Below are 20,621 nucleotides of genomic sequence, written 5' to 3'. Positions count from 1 at the left end.
CCAGAACTCAAGCCTATTTTGCCTCTCTCTCCTATAGAGAGATGGCCTTTGTCAGCTATGACACATAAACTCTGGTGTGCATCTTTGCCTGGTCTCCCTCTTTTCCTTCTCACTTACCCATATAGCAAATGCATATATATTTACATCAATTTCTGCTCATATAAAGGAATGAAAATGCCATCAATTATCTAAGAAAACTACCTCCTAATCTTAGTCTAGTTTTAGGTTAGTTAACACAATAACTAGCCATATGTCCTAGGGCACATTGTTCTTCTAGAGCTCTTTGTATGGCTGTGATCCAACTTAATAAGCTATAGGTTTCCAGGGACTGCTGTCCTGAAGAGTGGCACAGATCATATCATGTTATGTACAGGTATGGATACGCCACAATGAAACTCAGAACTCTGTATGATTAAGACGCATCAATAAAAATCTTTACTGGCATTATTACAGAAAGCAGAGTTTTATTTCCTGGTTTTGGATTTGTGGTATGAAATTAAGGACAAAAACGTTTCATAGTTGTAGCACTTTTTACAGCATCCTTCACTTCCTTGTTTCTTAAACTGTAAATCAGTGGGTTTAACATAGGAATCACCAGGGTGTAAAACACAGACACCACCTTTTCTTGCTCTAAGGAGTATTGGGAGCTTGGCTGAATGTAGCTGAAGCTTATGGAGCCATAGAAGAGGGTCACAGCTGTGAGATGTGAGGCACAGGTGGAGAAGGCTTTGCGTCTACCTGCCTCTGAACGGATCCTCAGGATGGCAGCCACGATGAAGATGTAGGAGATCATCACGGTCAAAAAAGTGAGCATGGCAATAACACCAGAGAAGATTAAGAGCAGCAATTCATTCGTGGATGTGTCAGAACATGACAGCTTCAACAGGGGAGGAAGGTCACAGAAGAAGTGCCTGATGACATTTGGCCCACAGAAGGACAGCTTCACTAAGCCAATTGTGTGTGTCAGTGAGTTGATTAAGCCTCCCACACACGACCCAAATACAAGCATGGTGCAGACTCCTTTAGTCATAGCCACTGTATAAAGTAACGGATTCACAATGGCCACATATCGATCATAAGCCATTGCTGCAAGCAGAAAGCCCTCAGTGGTAAGGAGGGACACAAACAAAAAATACTGCCCAATGCACGCAGAGAATGAGATGGTCTCCTGTTTAACAAAGAAGTTTAGCAGCATTTTGGGTGCAAAAACGGATGAATAGCAGGCATCTACAAAGGACAGACAGCTGAGGAAATGATACATGGGTGTGTGGAGTTTGGGAGTTATTTGGATTAGAAAGAGCATTCCTAGATTGCCCACCAAAGAAATGGCATAGATCAACAGGAACAACACGAAGAGAAGCACCTTCAGCTCAGCGCGATCTGTTAGTCCCAAAAGGATGAATTCAGTCACCAAAGTAAAATTGACATAAGCCATGTGCTGCATTTTTTGATACCTGTTGATGATAGGGGGTTGGAGTAAAGTAACAGATATGGTATGATATCCATACCTTTTGGAAATCCTAAGTAGCTATGTGGCTTGAGTTAGTGACTTCTCATCTCTGGTCGTCCTGCTTATATAAATAGAAAATTTTAACTAGAAAGTCTTTAGACTCTTTTAATTCTATCTATTCACCTCTTCCATAAAAAAATGCCTTGATGAATAAAGGAATATTTCTGTCTCAGTGACAGAATGAATTTTAAATACTGGTCTTAATGTGTATAACAAGCTAAAGCAATCTCATTATAAAGATATCTAAAGAAAAGTCTAGTTTTAAAAAGCATAAAAGGGCTAGGGATGTGGCTCAAGCGGTAGCGCACTTTCCTGGCATGGGTGGGGCACTGGGTTCGATCCTCAGCACCACATAAAAATAAAATAAAGATGTTGTGTCCACTGAAAAATTTTAAAAAATATATTTTAAAAATTCTCTCTCTCTCTCTCTCTCTCTCTCTCTCTCTTTTAAAAAAAAGCATACAAAATTGTGGTTGAGAATATAATCTATGGTCTCCTCGAAGCTCTCTTTTATACTGCTGGCTTTGACTTTAAGAGTAACTAATGTCCACTGATGTTTTCATAATTAGCCCTACTCCACATTTTTACCTCCTTCCCTCTCTTTCTTTCTTCAACTACTGTAACAGTGGTCCACTTTATGCTTTGAATATAATCCTTGTTGTGTTGCCAATGCAATTTATTTTTTAAATGGAAAAGTTTCTTTCTCTTTCTCTCTCCCTGCTCCTCCCTAATCTCCCCACCTCCCTTTCTTCCCCATTTTAGGAAGAGTTATCTGTCCCTGAGTAAATCCAGACTTTGTGGACGGTACCAGAAGATCTCAGAAATGACTATCTCCCTGAATTAAGACGTGAATTACAACCCAGACAGAGAACGAATGGAATATAGCCCCCTGTTTCTGCCGATGGGCAGAAACAGCTTTTGGAACAAGAGTCCCCTGTGTCTCTCCTTTGCTAACAAAGGAATAAACCTCCCTTTCCCCTTTTTTCATTATTGGATTGGCATCAAGCACAAGGATTGAGGTTTCAGCACCAGTACTCCACATTTTTTAACAGGTGGATGTGACAAAAGGCAGAGACTCAGAGTCCAAAATCTCTGAAGTTATTTTAACTAGAAAGTCTTTATTGTCCTTAGATAATAGCCACAGGCACAGACTTCTGAGAACATCCATTTAGAATGGGGTGAGGGCATTTCCCAGCTGGAATATGAAACATGGTGAAAGCAATTTATAATTGACCTTTGAATTTCAATAGAAATACTGTAACTGAGGCTCAGGAAACAGAAGTCCTTGTATTATTCTGAGAAAAGAGCAAAATAAAACCACAGAATAAAGCAAACTTATTGAACACACAGAACCTTCTTTGTAATACTTAATTTTCTTCCCAAGTTGCAACATAATTCTTAGAGTATATAATCTTTTCCACAGGACCAATGCATATCATCTTTGAGGGGCACCACATTTGACTTGGAAAAAAGACAAAACAAATATATTTTCACATTTACATATAAATGTGGAAATATAAATAAACACAAGATGTAAATCAATAGGGCATTTTAGAATAATATTTCTGGATTTTAACTAAGTTGGTTCAGACTTACCTGAAGTACCATGGGCTATTTTTTGGGGAAACCAAATGAAGAAGATGCTCATTCTTATTTATTTTATGTCATATTCCTAAGAATTGTTCCCCAATATCCTGCTGGATAAGGTGAATTGGTTATCTATTTCCTTTCTCAGTCTTTAAAGTGCACTCTAATTTTTCTCACACATTCCTCTGCCTCATTCCAAAGAGGATGTCTTATTTTCCTGACCTTTGTTTCAATCCTTAGGAATATGCTGTTACCTATGTTTATTAGTAAGTTTGTTTTAGTGATAAATAAACTCTTCTTTATTTGAAAATCATTTGCAGAACATGGAGAGTGCTACACAGAAAACACCTGTCCCTTGGACAGAGACAGGTCCAGCACAGGTTGTGTCTCTGCTTGTGTTCAAGGTCAACCCCACAGCTTCCTTCAGCCTTTTCTGGAACTGGGCAGAGGGGAATCTTCCATGAGAATTGGCATGAGGAAAACTGCCCCTTGCTCCCTTTGAACCAGGCATAAATGTAAATAAATATTTTAAATGTTACAATATGGGTCATTTTATCTCCATAGAATGAAGTAAAGAATGATTTTTTTTTTTTGCTGGTTTTATTATCATTTCATTTTGGGACTCTTTTTACATTGACTCAGTTAGAAAAAAGAACAAGAATACTCAGATAATAACAAATGAGGAGGTAATTATGTTAGATCTAGATTATCCATAGTGATAGGTAAATAATATCCATGGGAATATGTAGTCATGTTGTAGATGCAATTCTCCCTTTAGGAAGAATATTCCAATGAATTGAAACATAGATACTTAAAATACTCTCAGTAAAAGGCACACCACAAGGTGGATATTGATGAAGAAAAAGAGAAATTTAGCATATAGGGGAGATAAATTACAGTTTCACTTGCTCCTGGTATTTGAAGTGTTTATCAGATTAAATTCCGAATATTTTTTCCTTCTTTATTCAAAGCATTTTAAATGACGTGTAGAATCTATGTGTGTAAGATTTGAAGAAGTGAATTTAACTTACTAATGAAAGCAAAAAATAATGAACACCTCAGCTTTTCTAGGAATTTGTGACTGCCCATTCCTGTGCTCTATTTATTTCCCTATATTTCAAAAGCAAGGTCCAAATCCTAAACAAGTCAGTTAAGTATATCTTACTTGTATAATGGTGCATAAATGGAGTAATGATAGTAGTAAGAGGCAGCAGATTGGAAATCAAACTTATCTTTTAATATAGGAGAGGCACAGGCATAGAATCCTTGGTATGAAAGTTAGCTCAAGCTGCTTAAAAAATCATCCTGTCAAAAGACAAGTTTAGATTGAGGATTCAGTTATATATTTACCTTAATTCAAATGGGAATGTGTTCCCTAGAGTTACCTGCTGATTAAATGGATAGAATACATACATTATTTAAAAGTTGCTTAGTGTTTCCTGAGGGATTTAGAGAACTCTCAAGAATGTAATGGCGTCCCTAAGGCATTTCATCTCCTGAATATTATAATGAATAGAAAGAAATGTGAAGCTGCAATGGAGAAAAACAGTATATATGATTTCTAAAGGAAAAATAAAAATCAATGGAATTTATAATAATTTCAGCTCTGTACTTTAGGAAAGGTATGTCAGTATGCTTTCAGAATATTTTCCTTAGCCTAAGGGGGTGGGGGGAAAGGAAGACAAATAAAAAACCACACATTTCAAGGGACTTTAAGGTACTAGAACAAGATCTGGTAGAAAGAAAACATTTTCATTCTTTGACTCCCTTGGGTGACATAAATGTCATTAAAGACAACTAAAATCAGTACTTTTCCTTCAAGGAAACCTCACTGTTACCAAAAGCTCCATCCTTGTCCCTAATGCCAATTTAATAATGAGAACACAGTTTTGAGAAAAAGAAAAAGGAAGTTTTATTGTCTTGCTAGCAAAGGAGAAGTACAGGAGACTCCTGTCCCAAAGGCTGTGATTCTGCCCATCAGCAGAACAGGGATGTGATTCATTCTCTGTTGGAGTTGTCATTCATTTATTAATTTGGGAGATAGTCATTTCTGAGATCTTCTGGGACCATCCCCAAAGTCTGTATTACTTCCTTCCAGAGGTGGGTGTGTGCCCAAGGACAGATGAATCTGCCTAAAATGGGGAAGAAAGGTAATCCTGTGTTCCCAGAGATTGGGAAGTGGGAGAGATTAGGGAGGAGCAGGGAGAGGGGAAGAGAAAGAAATTGTGTCCATTTTAAAAATAAGTTTCAGAAGCAGAGCAGGAAGGGCTACATTAAAAGCATAAAGTGGACAGGGTTCTATCTCCATCCACCTTTTGAATGTCTGTTCTTCCAGCATGATGTGTCCTTGCAGAAATTACATGCTATTGCCTTCATCTTAAAATTCCTAAATCGGGACTTTGGTGAGAAAATCTCACACCCTTTCCTTGCATATGCATGTAAATAAGAATCCACCCTCATTCTTCATACTAAAAGCAAGTAAATTTATTCTTCTGTAGTGAAAATTTCTTAATTCTGGTGAATTAAATGCTAATGTACAAAGAGTAGGAGGTGGAGTTTGGGTGATTTCTGAGGTTGAGTTATGAGAATAGAGATTCATTATTTTAGAACTCAAAGAACAGTTTAGAACTGGTTCAGTCTTTGCTTTGTTTTGTTTTTTAAAAGTATAATTCATTCCAGTCCATAAGTGAAGAATAAATAAAGCATGCTAATCAGACCAATAATATCTTTTCTCTTAAAACATTTTGGATTAAGGGTAAAAGTTTCTGAAAACACTTTGAAAATGTCTGAACATGCAAGCATTCAGTTCACAAGGACAATGAAAATACAAATAAAATAATTACATTCAAAGTATCTAAAGCAGGTCCTCTGTGTCTTCTATTAACCCTTTAAAGTTAGACGTGATGCTCTATTTAAACACATAATACTGGAAAATGATTCTATGCCAATCATTAAATAGTCAACTAAACCTGAAAACAAAGATCTAATGACTTCATTAGCAATAAAAACTGATTTAAAATTTAAAAGGATTGGTATTTATAGTGTTATGTCAGATTCGTGGGACCCCAATAGACCTCCAGGAGCCGAATCCAATGCAAGCACATGAGAGTCTTTATTGTAAGCTCGAGCCTGGACTCACAACTGTCCCGACGCAGGGGTCCCAGGGAGTGAGTACTGGTCCTTTGTTCAGTGAGATTTTATAGGTTTTGGGAAGATACTCTATGTGTCACAACATCACACAGCAAATCATTCCATTCCGAGGGAAAATCAAACAACAGCTCTTAACATTGATTAGCAAATTCAATGGCGGGAAAAAGTTGGGTAGGGGTGATTGATTAGTACAAGAGGGGGATTCGTTTGAACTGATTGGTTTAGGCCAAGAGGGGTGTACGTGCTAAACTACATGGTTTCCCAACATGTTATCAATCACGATAAACTACTTGGGGGTCATCTGGCTTCCAGGTATTTTCCTTGTCTCATGCTGATTGGAGGTTGCTAGGGGGTTGGTGTGGGTCCCCACCTAGCCTAACTGAGTCAGGGACACCTGGCGCCTTAGACCTCTCCTGTTATTTACAGTCAACAACTCAGCAGAGTGGGTATATGCCTAGAAGTGCTCTGTGGGTCTTTCCCAGGACAAGGGTCACGCCCCCTTCCTTGGACAGGCTTTGCTCTGAGGTAGAGGCTGGTTTCTCAAAAATGGAGTCACATTAGTTTCTCAATAGTATTTATTGAGCTATATATGAAGTTTATTATATTAACATTACTTGAAATTTATTTAGCTTATATATGCAAATATTTTGTCTTGAAAGAAGTCTTCATATGAAAATTATTTAGACATATTACATGGTTTTCTTTGAAAACATGATTCTATTTTTTTTAAAAGATGTTAAGGAACAAATATGATATAATCAGCCATGTTCGTTTCAAGGGCATGATTTCAGGAGTTTTGACAAATCTGTACTGCATGGATTATATTGATACAATCAAAACACATCATTTTCATAAAATCCTCAAATATTTTTTTTTTCTTTCCAAGAAATCCCCACCTTGCTGGAGAGATGGTATACACCTATAACCCAGTAGCTTGGGTGGTTCAGTGATCTAGTGCCCCTGAGTCCAATCCCTGGTACCCTGCTCTCCCTAAAAACAAAACCCCTTCCTCTACCTCCAGCCCCAAGGGAACTGCTGAATTGTTTTATTTTCCTTATGTGAGATTTGCTTTTTTAGAGTTTCATTAAATTAGATGATACAGATGTCCCTCAGTATCCATGCAGGACTGATTCTAGGGTCCCTCCACAGATAGCAGAACCTATGAATGCTCAAATCCCTTTTATAAATAATGTAATAATTGCACACAACCTATGCACATTTTCCCATGTATTTTAAATCATCTCTAGATTACTTAGAGTAATACAATATAAAACATATAAATAGCTGTTATATTGTATTTTTAAGGCAGTGATAATAAGAAAAATAATCTGGATATTTTTAGTACAAACCCAATACATGTTTTAAAAATATTTTCCATCCAAAGTAGGTTGAATCAATACACAAAGAGCCCATGGTTGTGGAAGTCTGTGCAGTAAGTGTTTATTATCATCTTCACTTTTTAAAGATGATTATGCATCCAGAGTCATCAATATAGTTGCATGAGTCATTATCTGTTTTTTTTCATTGTTGAGTAATATTCCATGGTACATATTTTGTATTATCTGCTTATCCAGTTAACTGTCAATGGACAATTGGGCTGTTTGCTATATTCAGGTATTACAAATAATGCTGCAATTAAAGCTTTTTAAAAAATTAATTGTGTAGTTATTTTGATGAATATCTAAGAATGGAAACTTAATCCTTTAATGTTTTACATTATTAACATTTGTACATTGATTTCACACAGTTGCTTAGGATTTTCTATGTACAAAACAATATCCCCTGAAAATATTGAAAGTTGTACTTATTTTTTTCTGATTTGAAAGTCTTTAATTCTCCTGAATTTTATTGCTCGTTCATCCAATCACTTACTTTTTATTTCATTTTTATATTGTACCCCCTTCATATTTAGGCCTATCAATACCTCTCTTATTTTTGTGTATTTATGTTGTGTAATGAGAATATCCAGGAAATGTTGACTATAACACTTCCACAAACTGCATGGAGCTATGGATAGTTTTTTATCAGATAATTATTATTTTTTCTTTCTCTCATTATCTCCTCTGTGACCTCTTGTAAGGGTAAAAGAAATTGAAGTTAAAGCATAAAAGTTAAAGGGTAAAAGACCGGGTGTTGTAAAGTTTCTAAGCTGCAAGGTATGAGTTAAAATGTAAAGGATTTGGTGTCGTTAGGTTTCTATGCTACCTGCAAAACCTGAAATTTCTGTAGCTGTTGAGACAATGCTTGGAACTGCCCAGTAAATATTTCCCCTGACTATTGGTTGTTTAATAAGGGCTCTGTGTGGTCGCACGTAGGCATTGCAGGGCCTGGACCAATCAGTTTAAATGTAACCCCCTCCTTAGGAATGACCTATCACTCCAGCCTGACCTGTTCCCGCCAATGAATGAACCAATCATGTTTAGGAGTTGTTATTCAATTTTCCCGTGCCTCATGATGATTTGTTCTGATGTATACAAAGCCCTCCGCCCTCCCCAAAAAGTGTACTTAAGCAGTGCTCAGCCCCTGCTCGGGGCTCTGGGCTGCTTTCCCTTCTTGAGTGGGCATGGAGACCCAGCATGCTGGTTCAATAAATCCCCCTTCTGCCAACTGCATGAGTGGTCACTTGGTGGTCTCTTTCTCCGACATTTCGCGGGATCCTTACACTCTTATATGTGTCTGTTTTATGCTTTATGATGGCCCAAGGATCTCTGAGATTGTTTGCATTTACTTGTTCTTTGTGTTATTGTTGTTGTTCTGCAAAGGAGATCATTTCTCTTGATCTACTTTCAACTTTAGTAATCATTCATTGTATCATCCCAATTCTGTTCTTGGACCTCTAGGGATTTTTCATTTCAATTGTACTTTTCAAGTATGAAATTCCTATTTGGCATTTTTGTTAATCTCTTCCTGAATTAAAATTTTCCATTTGAACCACAGAACACCAAGGATAGAAATTGAAGAAGACCTCTGAAGATGGAAATATCTCCCATGCTCTTGGATGAGCAGAATTAACATTGTCAAATTAAAATTGTCAAAATGGCCATACTACCAAAAGTGCTATACTGATTTAATGCAATTTCAATTGAAATCCTAATGACCTTCTTCATAGAAATAGAAAAAGCAGTAAGAAATTCATTTGGAAAATAAGAGGCCCAGAAGAGCCAAAGCAATCATTAGCGAGAAAAGTGAAGCAGGAGGCATCACAATACCAGAAATTAAATACTACTATCAAGCTCTAGTAACAAAAACAGCATGATTTTGTACCAAATCAGACATGAAGATCAATGGAACAGAATGAAGACACAGAAACCAACCCATATCAATGCAGTTATCTCATACTAGATGAAAACATACATTGGAGAAAACATAGCCTCTTCAGCAAATGGTGTTGAGAAAACTGGAAATCCATATATAGCAGAATGAAATTACACCCCTATATTTCACCCAACACAAAACTCAACTTGCCGCAGTCTGTCTGGGCATGAATTAACCGAGCCACCACACCGCCTTGTAGATTCAAACAGCAACTCTTTATTCCTGACTCTCACTGGCTCTACACACACGTTCTGGGAAAATACACTCCCTTCACCGGGCTCTGCATACCAATTCTCTCAGAACCCCACAAGAACTCAATGGGGAACTCAAGGAGCAGGCGCCTGAGGCAGCAGGATACGCCCTATTCCCAGCAGGATCCACCCTAAACCTGGAGCCACCCTAATCCAGCAGGATCCACCCTAAACCTGGAGCCACCCTAATCCAGCAGGATCCACCCTAAACCTGGAGCCACCCTAATCCCTGAGCAGGGTCACCTTAACCAAAAATGCCATGTCATTCCTACTTGGCTATGGCTCTCATCATCAACTCAAAGTGGATCCAGGATATAAGCATTAGCCCCCAGACCCTGCACCTACCAGAAGAACATGTAGGGCCCAATCTGAAAAGTACTATGGAGATTTACACAACAAGGAAATGGGGGGAGAAGAATAGATGTTCATTAGATTAGACAAAGGGAATGAACAACTCATGGTTGGACATGATGTGGATTTTCACAGGTCATGTATTAATATAAGAACACAGGAAATTTACATCTGATTCATCTACCATCTTTCCTAATCCCATCCCCTAGGTTAACCATTTTGTTAATATGTAAAAATGCTTATTCATTCAACAGTGGACAACTTTTTGTAATTAGTTTTAAATATAATCGATAAGACTGCTAAGAGGAGGGCATCTTTTCTCCTTTTGAATATGTTAGTTGAAATCATTGGTTTAGGAAAATTATAGTCAGTTTGTGTTGTTTTATTTAAAATCTGCTTTCTATTCATCTTCTCATCTTCCTTTGGGAATTCAATGAAATGTTTTTCACACCATTTGATTGAGTTTCACTTGTCTCTGACCTAGTTTTGTTAATTTTTTTCTCTCTGTGATTCAGTTGAGACAATTTATACTGATATGTGCTTAAGTTTATTAATACTGTTTTACTTTGTCTGATATCCTCTTACATTAAAGAAATTCTTATTTTTAGAGATCATAGCATTTTTTCATAAAATTTTATGTTGTCCTTTTTGTGCATTTAAATTTTCATTTAATCACTTCACCTTAAACAATTGTTCCAACTCTTTATTTTCTTCAATATCTTAACTATACAATTTGTGCAAGCCTTTTCTAGCTCTATCAAGCAGACATTCATTGGACCTGTTGTATTTTGTGTTTTTTTTTTTCTGATTATATTTTTTGCTGTTTCCCCGTGAGTGCAAGCAACAGTGAAACTGAAGGTGACATTATGAGAGAAGCGTTTCACATTTTGTAGATAGAAACTTAAATTTTTGCTATTTCCCTGTACGTGGAAGCAACAGAGAAACTGAAGATGACATTATTATTTTTTTAAGGAAGGGTTTCACATTTCCTGGTAGGTAGAAATTTAAATTTAATTGTTCTGGCACTCACTGGCTCAGCATCTGACTTCATATTTCTTCCACTTCTCCCTGTTTCTGAGTTTCTGGGGATGAGAAGTTCTGGCTTTTGATTAAGAGGCTGACCTCTGTCTATCTCTGTCTTTCACTTTCTTCCACCCTTAAACAGTGCAGGAGATTGAATTTCAAAACTTTGGAGTAGTGGTCTCATCTTTCTTCCCTGTGCACCTTAGAATTCCTTGTAATGTGTATGTTGACAGGGCCACTGGCTGCATTGGGTACAGGCCTGTAGGTGGTAGGACATTGTCAACCAAGCCCCTGGACACTGAGAATGACCATGCTGTCTCTTCAGCTTAATTTGGAGCCTTCAGAGCAGTGTGTGTGTGTGTGTGTGTGTGTGTGTGTGTGTGTGTTTTAATTTGTATTAGTGCATTATAGTTATACATGATACTCACACAAACATGGAATATAATTTACTCCATTTCAGTCCCCACTATTTTCCTTCCCCTCCTCTACTCCCCCCCCTTTCCCCTTCTTCTGTTGTAATGGAATTCCTTCTATTCGTTTGCTTATTTATTTTACTGATTGCTTTATACATATACACAAAGGTGAAATTCGCTCCAGTATGTTTCTATCTGTACTCCCATAACACAGCCTATTTCATTCCACTGTTCCTTTACTTTCCGTCTGTCTCTCCTCCCTCCCCCGCCAGATCTCCCTGGACTGCACTGATCTCTCTTTCATTTTCACTTGTGTTTTTTTTTTTTTTTTTTTTTTTTAATTCTCATCCTCTCAACCTGGTGCACAGTGGCATAAAAGTCTGCCAACCGTTTTAAGAAAAAAAAAAATCTGTATTTATTGCTGGTCCTTCCCTCTAGCAAATCTTTGTCTTCATATTTCTCCCCTGAGAAATTCTCATGGAGCAAACCTGGTCTTGTGTGTATGCCAATATAGGAAGCAGTTCATTTCTCCAGCCTACACAACTGCTCAAAGCTCCACTCTGGTGTCTCTTCCCAGAGTAGTCACAGGGCAAGTGCTCAAAATTGGTAGCCCATCCTTTAGGCAGGTCATAGTCTGTATTATTTTTATTATTTTGGGCATTACCAAAATATCTTCTTTGTTTTTCTAAAGTTCTACACTGGAATCCATCACCTATCAAAAATTTCCTTTCTTTCCTTTCTTTTGTGTGTATATATATATATATATATATATATATATATACCATATATATATACCATATCATGCTAGGTTTTTTTTCCTACTTCTCTATTTATTTGTCTGTATCTCTACATGTCAATTTATTTAGTCTCTAGACCTGTTTAGGCCAGAATTTAGCTAATGCCCTGAGGGAAAATGCAGCCATGTTGGGTAATACCTAAGAAGCTTCTTTCTGAGAACTGCTCAACTGACTTCCCCTGAACTCCTGCAGAGCCCTCTGTGTTTGTAAATGTCCCAGAATCACAGTGATAAAAAGCCATCTCGGGGGTCTGGTCGGGGAAGCGCGTCAGCGGAGAGCGAGGAGCCTTGCCAGGCCCCGCCGGCTATGCCTCCTGCTGCAGCGGTTCCCGCCGGCGCCCGCGCGCCCGCGACCCCTGGGGAGCAGCCAGGCCCCGGGGACACCGGGCTTTGAGGCCGGGGCCTAGTGCCCGCCGCGGCCCCGCAGGAGGGGCCCAGGCCCGCCTCCCCGCTTCCCTAGTCACTTGGCCGACCTAGGCTCGCTCCCCTCCGCTGCCGCCTGCCATGGCCGTCGCCGCCCAGGAGGGCGCGGACTCGGGGCGTCGGCAGCCTCGGCGGCACCAGGCGCTGCGCGGGTTGCTGTTGCTCTGCCTGTGGCTGCCCAGCGGTCGTACGGCCGTGCCACCGGCGGCGCCGCTGTCCGAGCTGCACGCGCAGCTCTCGGGCGTGGAGCAGCTGCTGGAGGAGTTCCGCCGGCAGCTGCAGCAGGAACGACCGCAGGAGGAGCTGGAGCTGGAGCTGCGCGCCGGCATCGGCCCGCGGGAAGGCTGTCCAGGCCCCGGCGGCGACGGCTACAGCGCCATGCCCGACGCCATCATCCGAACCAAGGACTCCATCGCGGCAGGTGCCAGCTTCCTGAGAGCACCGGCGGCCGTGCGGGACTGGCGTCAGTGTGTGGCGGCCTGCTGCTCCGAGCCGCGCTGTTCGGTGGCGGTGGTGGAGCTGCCCAGGCTGCCTGTGTCCCCGGCGGTCGCGCTCGGCTGCTACCTCTTCAACTGCACTGTGCGCGGCCGCAGTGTCTGCAAGTTCGCGCCGCATCGCGGCTTCAGCAGCTACAGTCTCAGCCGCGCCACAGACACCGGGCTAGGAGACTTGGAAGCTGGAGACCCCGCTCTGGCCACCGCCTGGTCCTCTCCCCGGCTGGACAAGGATGAACCTCCACTTAGCAAGGCTGGGCAGGATGTGATTTTGCATCTGCCCACAGATGGGGTGATTCTGGATGGCCGTGAAAGCACAGATGACCATGCCATCATCCAGTATGAGTGGACACTGCTGCAGGGTGACCCATCAGTGGACATGAAGGTGCCTCAACCAGGAACCCTGAAGCTGACCCACCTATAGGAAGGAACATACACCTCCAGCTGACCGTGACTGACACCGCTGGTCAGAGAAGCTCCGACAATGTGTCCGTGACAGTGCTTCCCAGGACCTACTCCACAAGAGGGTGCTTGAATGTTTGCTCACGCTACCACTTCTTCTGTGACAATGGCTGCTGCATTGATATCTCCCTGGCGTGTGATGGCAAGCCGCAATGTCCTGATGGGTCTGACGAGGCTTTCTGTCAAAACTTGGGCCTTGACCACAAGATGGTGAGCCACACGCCAGCTAGTCCTGCCCAGCCAGACACAATGGGCCTGAGTGAACATGCAAGGGAGCACTCATTGTTGGAAAAGTCCCAGAAAGTCACTGCCCCCAACCTGCTGGTCACCTCATCAGTCTCAGAGAAGAGAATTCACTCCACCTCCTGGGGACCAGAGAGCCAAATCATTCCTGTGATGCCAGGTAGTCATTCCTCAAGCAACAACAGAAAAGAGGAAAATTATATTTTTGAATCCAAGAGTGAACAAGGCAGAAGAGAACACCCAGCCCCAGAAACAGGTGCAGTGCTACCCCTGGCATTGGGTTTGGCCATCACTGCTCTGCTGCTTCTCATGGTTGCTTGCCGGCTGAGACTGGTGAAACAGAAACTGAAGAAAGCTGGTCCCATTACATCTGAGGAATCTGATTACCTCATAAATGGGATGTATCTGTAGCAAATGTAAACACTTAGGGGAAGAATGTGTTTCATGTACAATTTATTCTTTTATTAGGTTCTAGTATTTATAGCCTCTTTTGTTTTTAAATGGCAAATCACAAACCTTTATTTACTATAGAAAGATTGTCCTTAAATACATGAAATATTTCAATAGAGAGAAATTAATGTGATTAAAGACTTTTACAGATCTAATTCTGATTTACTAAATAGTCCCTAGAAATAGAAATTTGTAGTCAGCTGAGGCAGTTTTGTCAGTATCCCCAAAGATGGCCTCAGAGTGGTGGCATTCACACTTAGCTTTTGAGATGTGGCCCACTGGGCCCTGATAGTACTGGGTCACTTTAGGTATAGCTTCCTGTGGCGCTAGTCTTCTTTAATCTCCAGTGCCCCGTTTTTCTTTTACTCTGAAAAACATGTTCCTTAGGATGGATTTCAAGGAAGTTTATACTCTCAATGAAATGTTACCTATGGCAGATATATATACAATTTACAAATCTTTAGAACAGATGAAGCCTGAGGAGAGAGGAAGGTGGGTTCTTCCCAATGCCTTTGACATCATGTCATATAGTTGGGGGCCTCCTTAGGCTGATCTTCAGAGGGGAAAAAAAAAAGCTAGACTTTGGATTAAAAACACCTCTAAGATGGTTACGAAGTGAGATAGGAAATCAAGGTGGAAGTAATTCTGGTGGCCAAAAAAATTAACAGAAACTTACCTGAGGACAACTCTAAACATTGTGTACAAAGTATTTTTATCAACAGGTGGATAATTAATACTTTGTGATTTCTGCTCACCACTGTTCCATGGTCCAGCGCAGCAGCCCATTCATACAGTCACCAGTTTTCAAGATGAGTATTTTTTGATGAAAGAAAAACAGCAGGATGTTAAATGGATTTTGGGGTACAGCTTTTATAAAAATGTCACCATGTTTAAGTGACAGCAGGTTATTTGATCTAATGGAACAAGCCAGGTTTTTTTCTTCCATTTTGAAAATGCTATCCAATATTATTATGACGTCAGTCAGCTAGGGCCAAGCTCATGTGTTCCAGAGTAGAAAGCAGTGTTGCACAAATTCATCCTTAGAGAAAACTGGCATTCTATCTTTCCTTTCTAAATCTGTAGGTATTTAAAGACAAATTATTTCATACACATTTAATGCCAGGATTAGATACACTCTAGAATAATTATCCCACTGAGAGGAATGTGTGATGCAGTGCCTGTCTATGCTTACATGATGTTCCTATTTATATATATATATATATATATATATATATATATATATATATATATATATATATTTTTTTTTTTTTTTTACCATAAAAGACAAATCTTTTAAAACACTTGAAAAATACTCTAGAGTCTAGTAGTTTATTTTTAGACTATCTAAAGTAGGTGGTTCCTTTAGCAAAGGACTTAATTTGGGTGGGAAATATATCAAAACACATTAGCAAGTGGAAAGATCTAGAAAAACCAATAATCATTTTTTGTTTCCTGAGAAACTCATGTTTTTGTGGAATGTTTAGAGTTGAGCAATGATTTAAATTTCAGTGGCAGTTTAAGAGAAATGGACTGTGTGAATGAATTTAATATGTGTGTACTCCCTGTGATGCTGTGCAGTATCTTTATACAGAAGGATGCCACCTATAGCCATACCCAATGAAACTGATAACACATGCATCTATCACCAAACCTTTTATACATGTAGAAATTAATAATAATTTAGGATCGCTATAGTACTGATTTACTTAAGATGTCCCATATTACATAAACAATATTCCTTTAATAAATTGTATTTTATTCTTTAAAAAAAAAAGCCATCTCATCTCTCCACCGGTATAGCTAGTACTTCATACCCCTGTATGAAGTACTAGCTATACCCGTGATCTTTTTCTACAGCAGTCATTCACTTCTTTCCTATGGATGATTTCTGTATATTAAATCTTTCTTCATCCCTTATTTTTGTAGAAATAATGGTGCATTATTTCAAAATAATTATTTCAAAAATTATTCCAACCATCCAGAAGAAAATAATGTTCTTGTTAATTTATAAGTAATTTGTCCCATATTTTCATAATCTTTGAAATTTTTAAACACTTTGATTTTACAGAAGACATTAAAAAATAAATTAAAAAGTTAATCATATTTGTTTTCATTCATATATCCCTTACCTAAAACCACCACCTGCAATAACTAAAATTGCTTTATTACATTCTCAATGTCTTTATTAAACCTTACTCTTCTATCATAAAATATAATATGTATACACACAAATTATATATTATACACACACACTTTTTTATTCTAATAATTCAATGTTATTTTTTAGTGTATAGTACATATGCAAGCTTTCTCAAAGTTCATGATCTAATACAAGGCAGTGCCTTTATTTCTTAATGTGGTTTGCAAACCCTGTTCATTATGTTAAATTATTTTTTTTATTTTGCAATTTTGACTTTTTTGTAACTTAAATATATAAATTCTGTAAATTTTACAGAATTATGCATTTTTAATTTTTTTCTAGCCTGCATATTTCAGCTTTTAATAGATAATAGTGAAATCTATTCATATATTAGTGATCTACTCACCTGCTTACAAAATTTAAAGTGATTGAATTATTTCGTTTTTTCAAGTAAAAGTTGAGTTTAGCAAATTTACATTTCTTGACTACAGATATGGAACTTGTACACATAATTCTCTGATTTGTACTGAGTCTTGTGGGGAACCATTCTTAAAAAACACATGAGGATCCTCTCTCAGCAAGTAGCCAGGGAGATTTTAGGTTTAACCTTGGGAAATACCAGTGGCTTTCCCATGCAATAGATTGCCCAAGGCACTTGACTTTTACCTTTGCTGTCTTGTGGTGGCTCTTGAGATAGGCATAACCCATTGGTAACTGGACAGACCGTCTTTAACCTTTTAGGGAGAAGAACTTTCTATGGAAGAACTTTGATGTTCTCTGATATAAATAAAGCAGGTGCAGGCTCCATTTTGCCTTTTAGTCGAGAAGCTCCATCTGTCTGGTTGGCTTACCAGTCCTACCCCGGCTTTTTAAAAATATTTTCTGTGTCCTGTGTTTTTTGCCTCATTCTATTTTACTTAGCTTTAGTTTCTTAGCCAGCCCACTCTACCAGTTCAGTGGGATGTGTGCAGGAGAGACTGATTTTTTTTGATCTTATTGTATTAACAACATTTTAAATATCATATGTATGCTTGAAAATAATACATATGTTATAAATATTTGATGTTCTTATTATCTCATCTTTGCTCATATGTTGAAACTGTCTTGGAGTCATTTTGATTGTTTTCATCTAAAAGTCCTATAGTGTGCTTCTTCAAGTTTTGCTATAATGACCTTGCTAACACAACGTTGAACACTTAGCTGAATTTCTGTTCAACCTCTTGCCATTCAGTTGAATTTATACTAAAGCATTGTATGATCCACTTATTACTGAACTAGATTGACTTCCCCTTCTGTAAATCAGGAAATTTGCCTTTCTTCAAATATGAAGTCCTCAATCATTCTTCACCATACATCAGGTGATGACTCACTTTTAAAACATTTTCTTTGTTTTTTCCTTGCTACAATTCCAAACTTTTTGCTATTTCTTAACTACTGCAGGATACATCTCACCTCTTAGGCTTTGTTCTTGGCTACACAATCTTCAAAAAAAAAAAAAAAAAAAACCTCCTTCTTAGTAATTGTAATGACTCCCAGATTCTTATATCCTTCTTTTTTTCCTCCTGAAAACTTTATTACTCCAATAAAACATTTAAAAATTCTTATAAAACTTTTTATCTAATAACAAAAGCTAAACTCACAAATCTAACAATATTTCAGTATCAAATTTATTATTGAAGCGGCAAAGGTTCAAAATCCATATTACCACAAAGCTAATGACTTACCAGGATCTGTTTTTGATTTTCATGAAAAGCTGTAAAATATATATCCTTTTCTCTGTTGCTCACCTATAATACCTTATATATGTGCATGCTTTTAAAAATTTTTGACAATTTCAATGCACCCCTCCCCCAAATTGTTTGTTCATTTAACTTCCAATATGCTGATGATAATAATGATATCATGAAAAATTTTCTACAGCATTACATTTGCATTTCACTTAGGATACATCATTTATTAGCCATTGAGAGAGCCTTAAAACACGGTATCCTATTAAAGTTGCTTGAGACATATGGTCCTATATGACCTGTCATTCTTAATGTCAAATGCTTTTTTTAAAAAATAATTCTTTTTTAGAACCAAAGATCTTCAAATATTGCTTACTTCCTTTTTACCAGGTACCTTTATTCTTTGTTCGTCTAATACCTGTGATTCTCTTGCTCAAGTATCTTTAGTTTTGTATAATGCAATATAACTAGAACAATAAAGGTACTCAATAGAAATATGTTGAATAAGTAAGATATAAGTAATGAGTCATATTTCTATAGCCATTTTAGAATGCTATTATGACTAATATAAATGTAAAAAGGAAAATATTAAATTTTATTTAAATGATAACATTTTTACAACAAATAGAATGGTATGATCTAAGAAAATCATGCCAAGGAAACATTTAAATACTTCTCTGAGACACCAATGTATTTGATAAATCCCCCTTATTAGAATATTGTTTTGATATGAATCATTGTCATATTCTTCTACAGCCATGATAATCACCTTCAGATTTAGCATGAGATTTTATTAGAAACATTTTTCAGCTTTTGAAATAATGAAACTATGTTGCTACCAAAACAATGAATGGTTCAATAGAGTGATTTTCAGCCTTCAGGTCAAATTCAAAATTCCTGTGCCAAGTAGCTTAACAGTATCTCTTTTCTAGTTTTGTTTGTGATGCTGTCTTGACACAACTGTAAACAAAGTCTCTTTGCAGGGTAAAGTTAGGTCAGCAAGTCCACATACAGGATTGAGTCAAGTGGGGTTTCTCTTCCATAGAAGTGATTTTTTTTTGCTGCATCTTTCACATCCTTGTTCCTCAGGCTGTAAATCAGTGGGTTTAGCATGGGGATCACCAATGTGTAAAACACAGCAGACACCTTCTCCTGTTCAAGGGAATACTGAGAGCTTGGTTGGATGTAGCTGAAGGTCACAGACCCATAAAATAAGGTCACTGCAGTCAGGTGTGAAGCACAGGTGGAGAAGGCTTTGCGCCTCCCCTCAGCAGAGTGGATTCTCTGGATGGCAATAATGATGCGGATATAGGAGACCATGATGACAATAAAAGTGAACACTGCAATGACCCCAGAGAAGACTAAAAGCAGCATCTTATTGGTATGGGCATCAGAACACGAAAGCCTCAGGAGAGGAGGGATGTCACAGAAGTAATGATTCACAACATTAGGACCACAGAAGTCTAGTTGGAGCAATCCTATAGTGTGTGTCAGTGAATTAATGAGACCACCCAAGTAAGATGCAAGGACCATTTGAATACAGATGCTTTTTGTCATAATGACTGTATACATCAAGGGGTTCGCTATTGCCACATACCTGTCATAAGCCATCATAGACAAGAGGATTCCCTCTGTGGTTACATACATTGCAAGAAAGAAGCTCTGTAGAACACAGTCAAAAAACGTACTGGACTTATGTTTGGATAGGAAATTGATCAGCATCTTAGGAGCAAAGACAGTAGAGTAGCAAATATCACAAAAAGAGAGATTGCTAAGGAAGAAGTACATGGGAGTATGAAGCTGGGTGCTTAATCTGATCAAGACAATCATCCCCCAGTTACCTGTCAGAGTGATGAGATAAATAAGGGTGAAGAGTAAGAAGAGAGGGATCTGCAAATAAGTATTTTCAGTTAATCCTACCAGAAGGAATTCCTCCACACCTGTATGATTCTAGCCTCCCATGCATTCAGGTTGATATGACTCCTTAGTAGCAGAACAAGATGATGTCATTTAGATAAAAAAAATGACCTCCTTGATTCAGTATTCATCATGCATAAGATATTTAGAATACCCTGTACATAAATGGAGAAAATAAATTGATTTCAGCAGTGGATCATATGTGTGATAGACAATCTGTATCTGTATGCTATGGCTCAAAATTTCAGTATTTCTAATCATTTTATTCCCTGGTTATCAATTTCCACATCAAAATGATAAGAAACTTTATAATCTAAAAATATTATTAATAGGGCTGGGGTTGTAGCTCAGTGGCAGAACACTTGCCTA

The 20,621-nt window shown here is 38.3% G+C and overlaps 2 protein-coding genes and 1 pseudogene across 2 annotated transcripts; 1 reads left to right on the top strand and 2 right to left on the bottom strand.

The window, feature by feature from the left end:
• Positions 1-496: 496 nt before the first annotated feature.
• On the bottom strand, positions 497-1,435 carry LOC124106350 (olfactory receptor 1052-like). Its single transcript, XM_046463957.1, has one exon. The coding sequence runs from the start codon at positions 1,433-1,435 to the stop codon at positions 497-499; it is 939 nt and encodes a 312-aa protein (XP_046319913.1).
• An 11,276-nt stretch (positions 1,436-12,711) lies between these two features.
• Positions 12,712-15,685, top strand: LOC124106351 (low-density lipoprotein receptor-related protein 11-like). The gene is given in 2 exon segments (XM_046463958.2): positions 12,712-13,750; positions 13,753-15,685. Coding segments are annotated over 2 exon segments (1,527 nt in total). The 5' UTR covers positions 12,712-12,900; the 3' UTR covers positions 14,430-15,685.
• Positions 15,686-19,325: 3,640 nt separating this feature from the next.
• LOC124106349 (olfactory receptor 1052-like) lies at positions 19,326-20,297 on the bottom strand (annotated as a pseudogene).
• Positions 20,298-20,621: the final 324 nt, after the last annotated feature.

Source organism: Marmota monax, unplaced genomic scaffold (genome assembly GCF_021218885.2).
Source record: "Marmota monax isolate L192 unplaced genomic scaffold, Marmota_monax_Labrador192_F-V1.1 WCK01_AAM20220418_F8-fsc01212, whole genome shotgun sequence".
Lineage (NCBI taxonomy): Eukaryota > Metazoa > Chordata > Mammalia > Rodentia > Sciuridae > Marmota > Marmota monax.
The sequence above is the reverse complement of the archived record's forward strand: the minus strand, read 5'-3'. Positions and strand labels throughout refer to the sequence as shown.

What these genes read in the sequence shown, in the direction of transcription:
- LOC124106350 (XM_046463957.1), bottom strand. Translation starts at nt 1,435, where the DNA reads ATGGCTTATGTCAATTTTACTTTGGTGACTGAATTCATCCTTTTGGGA.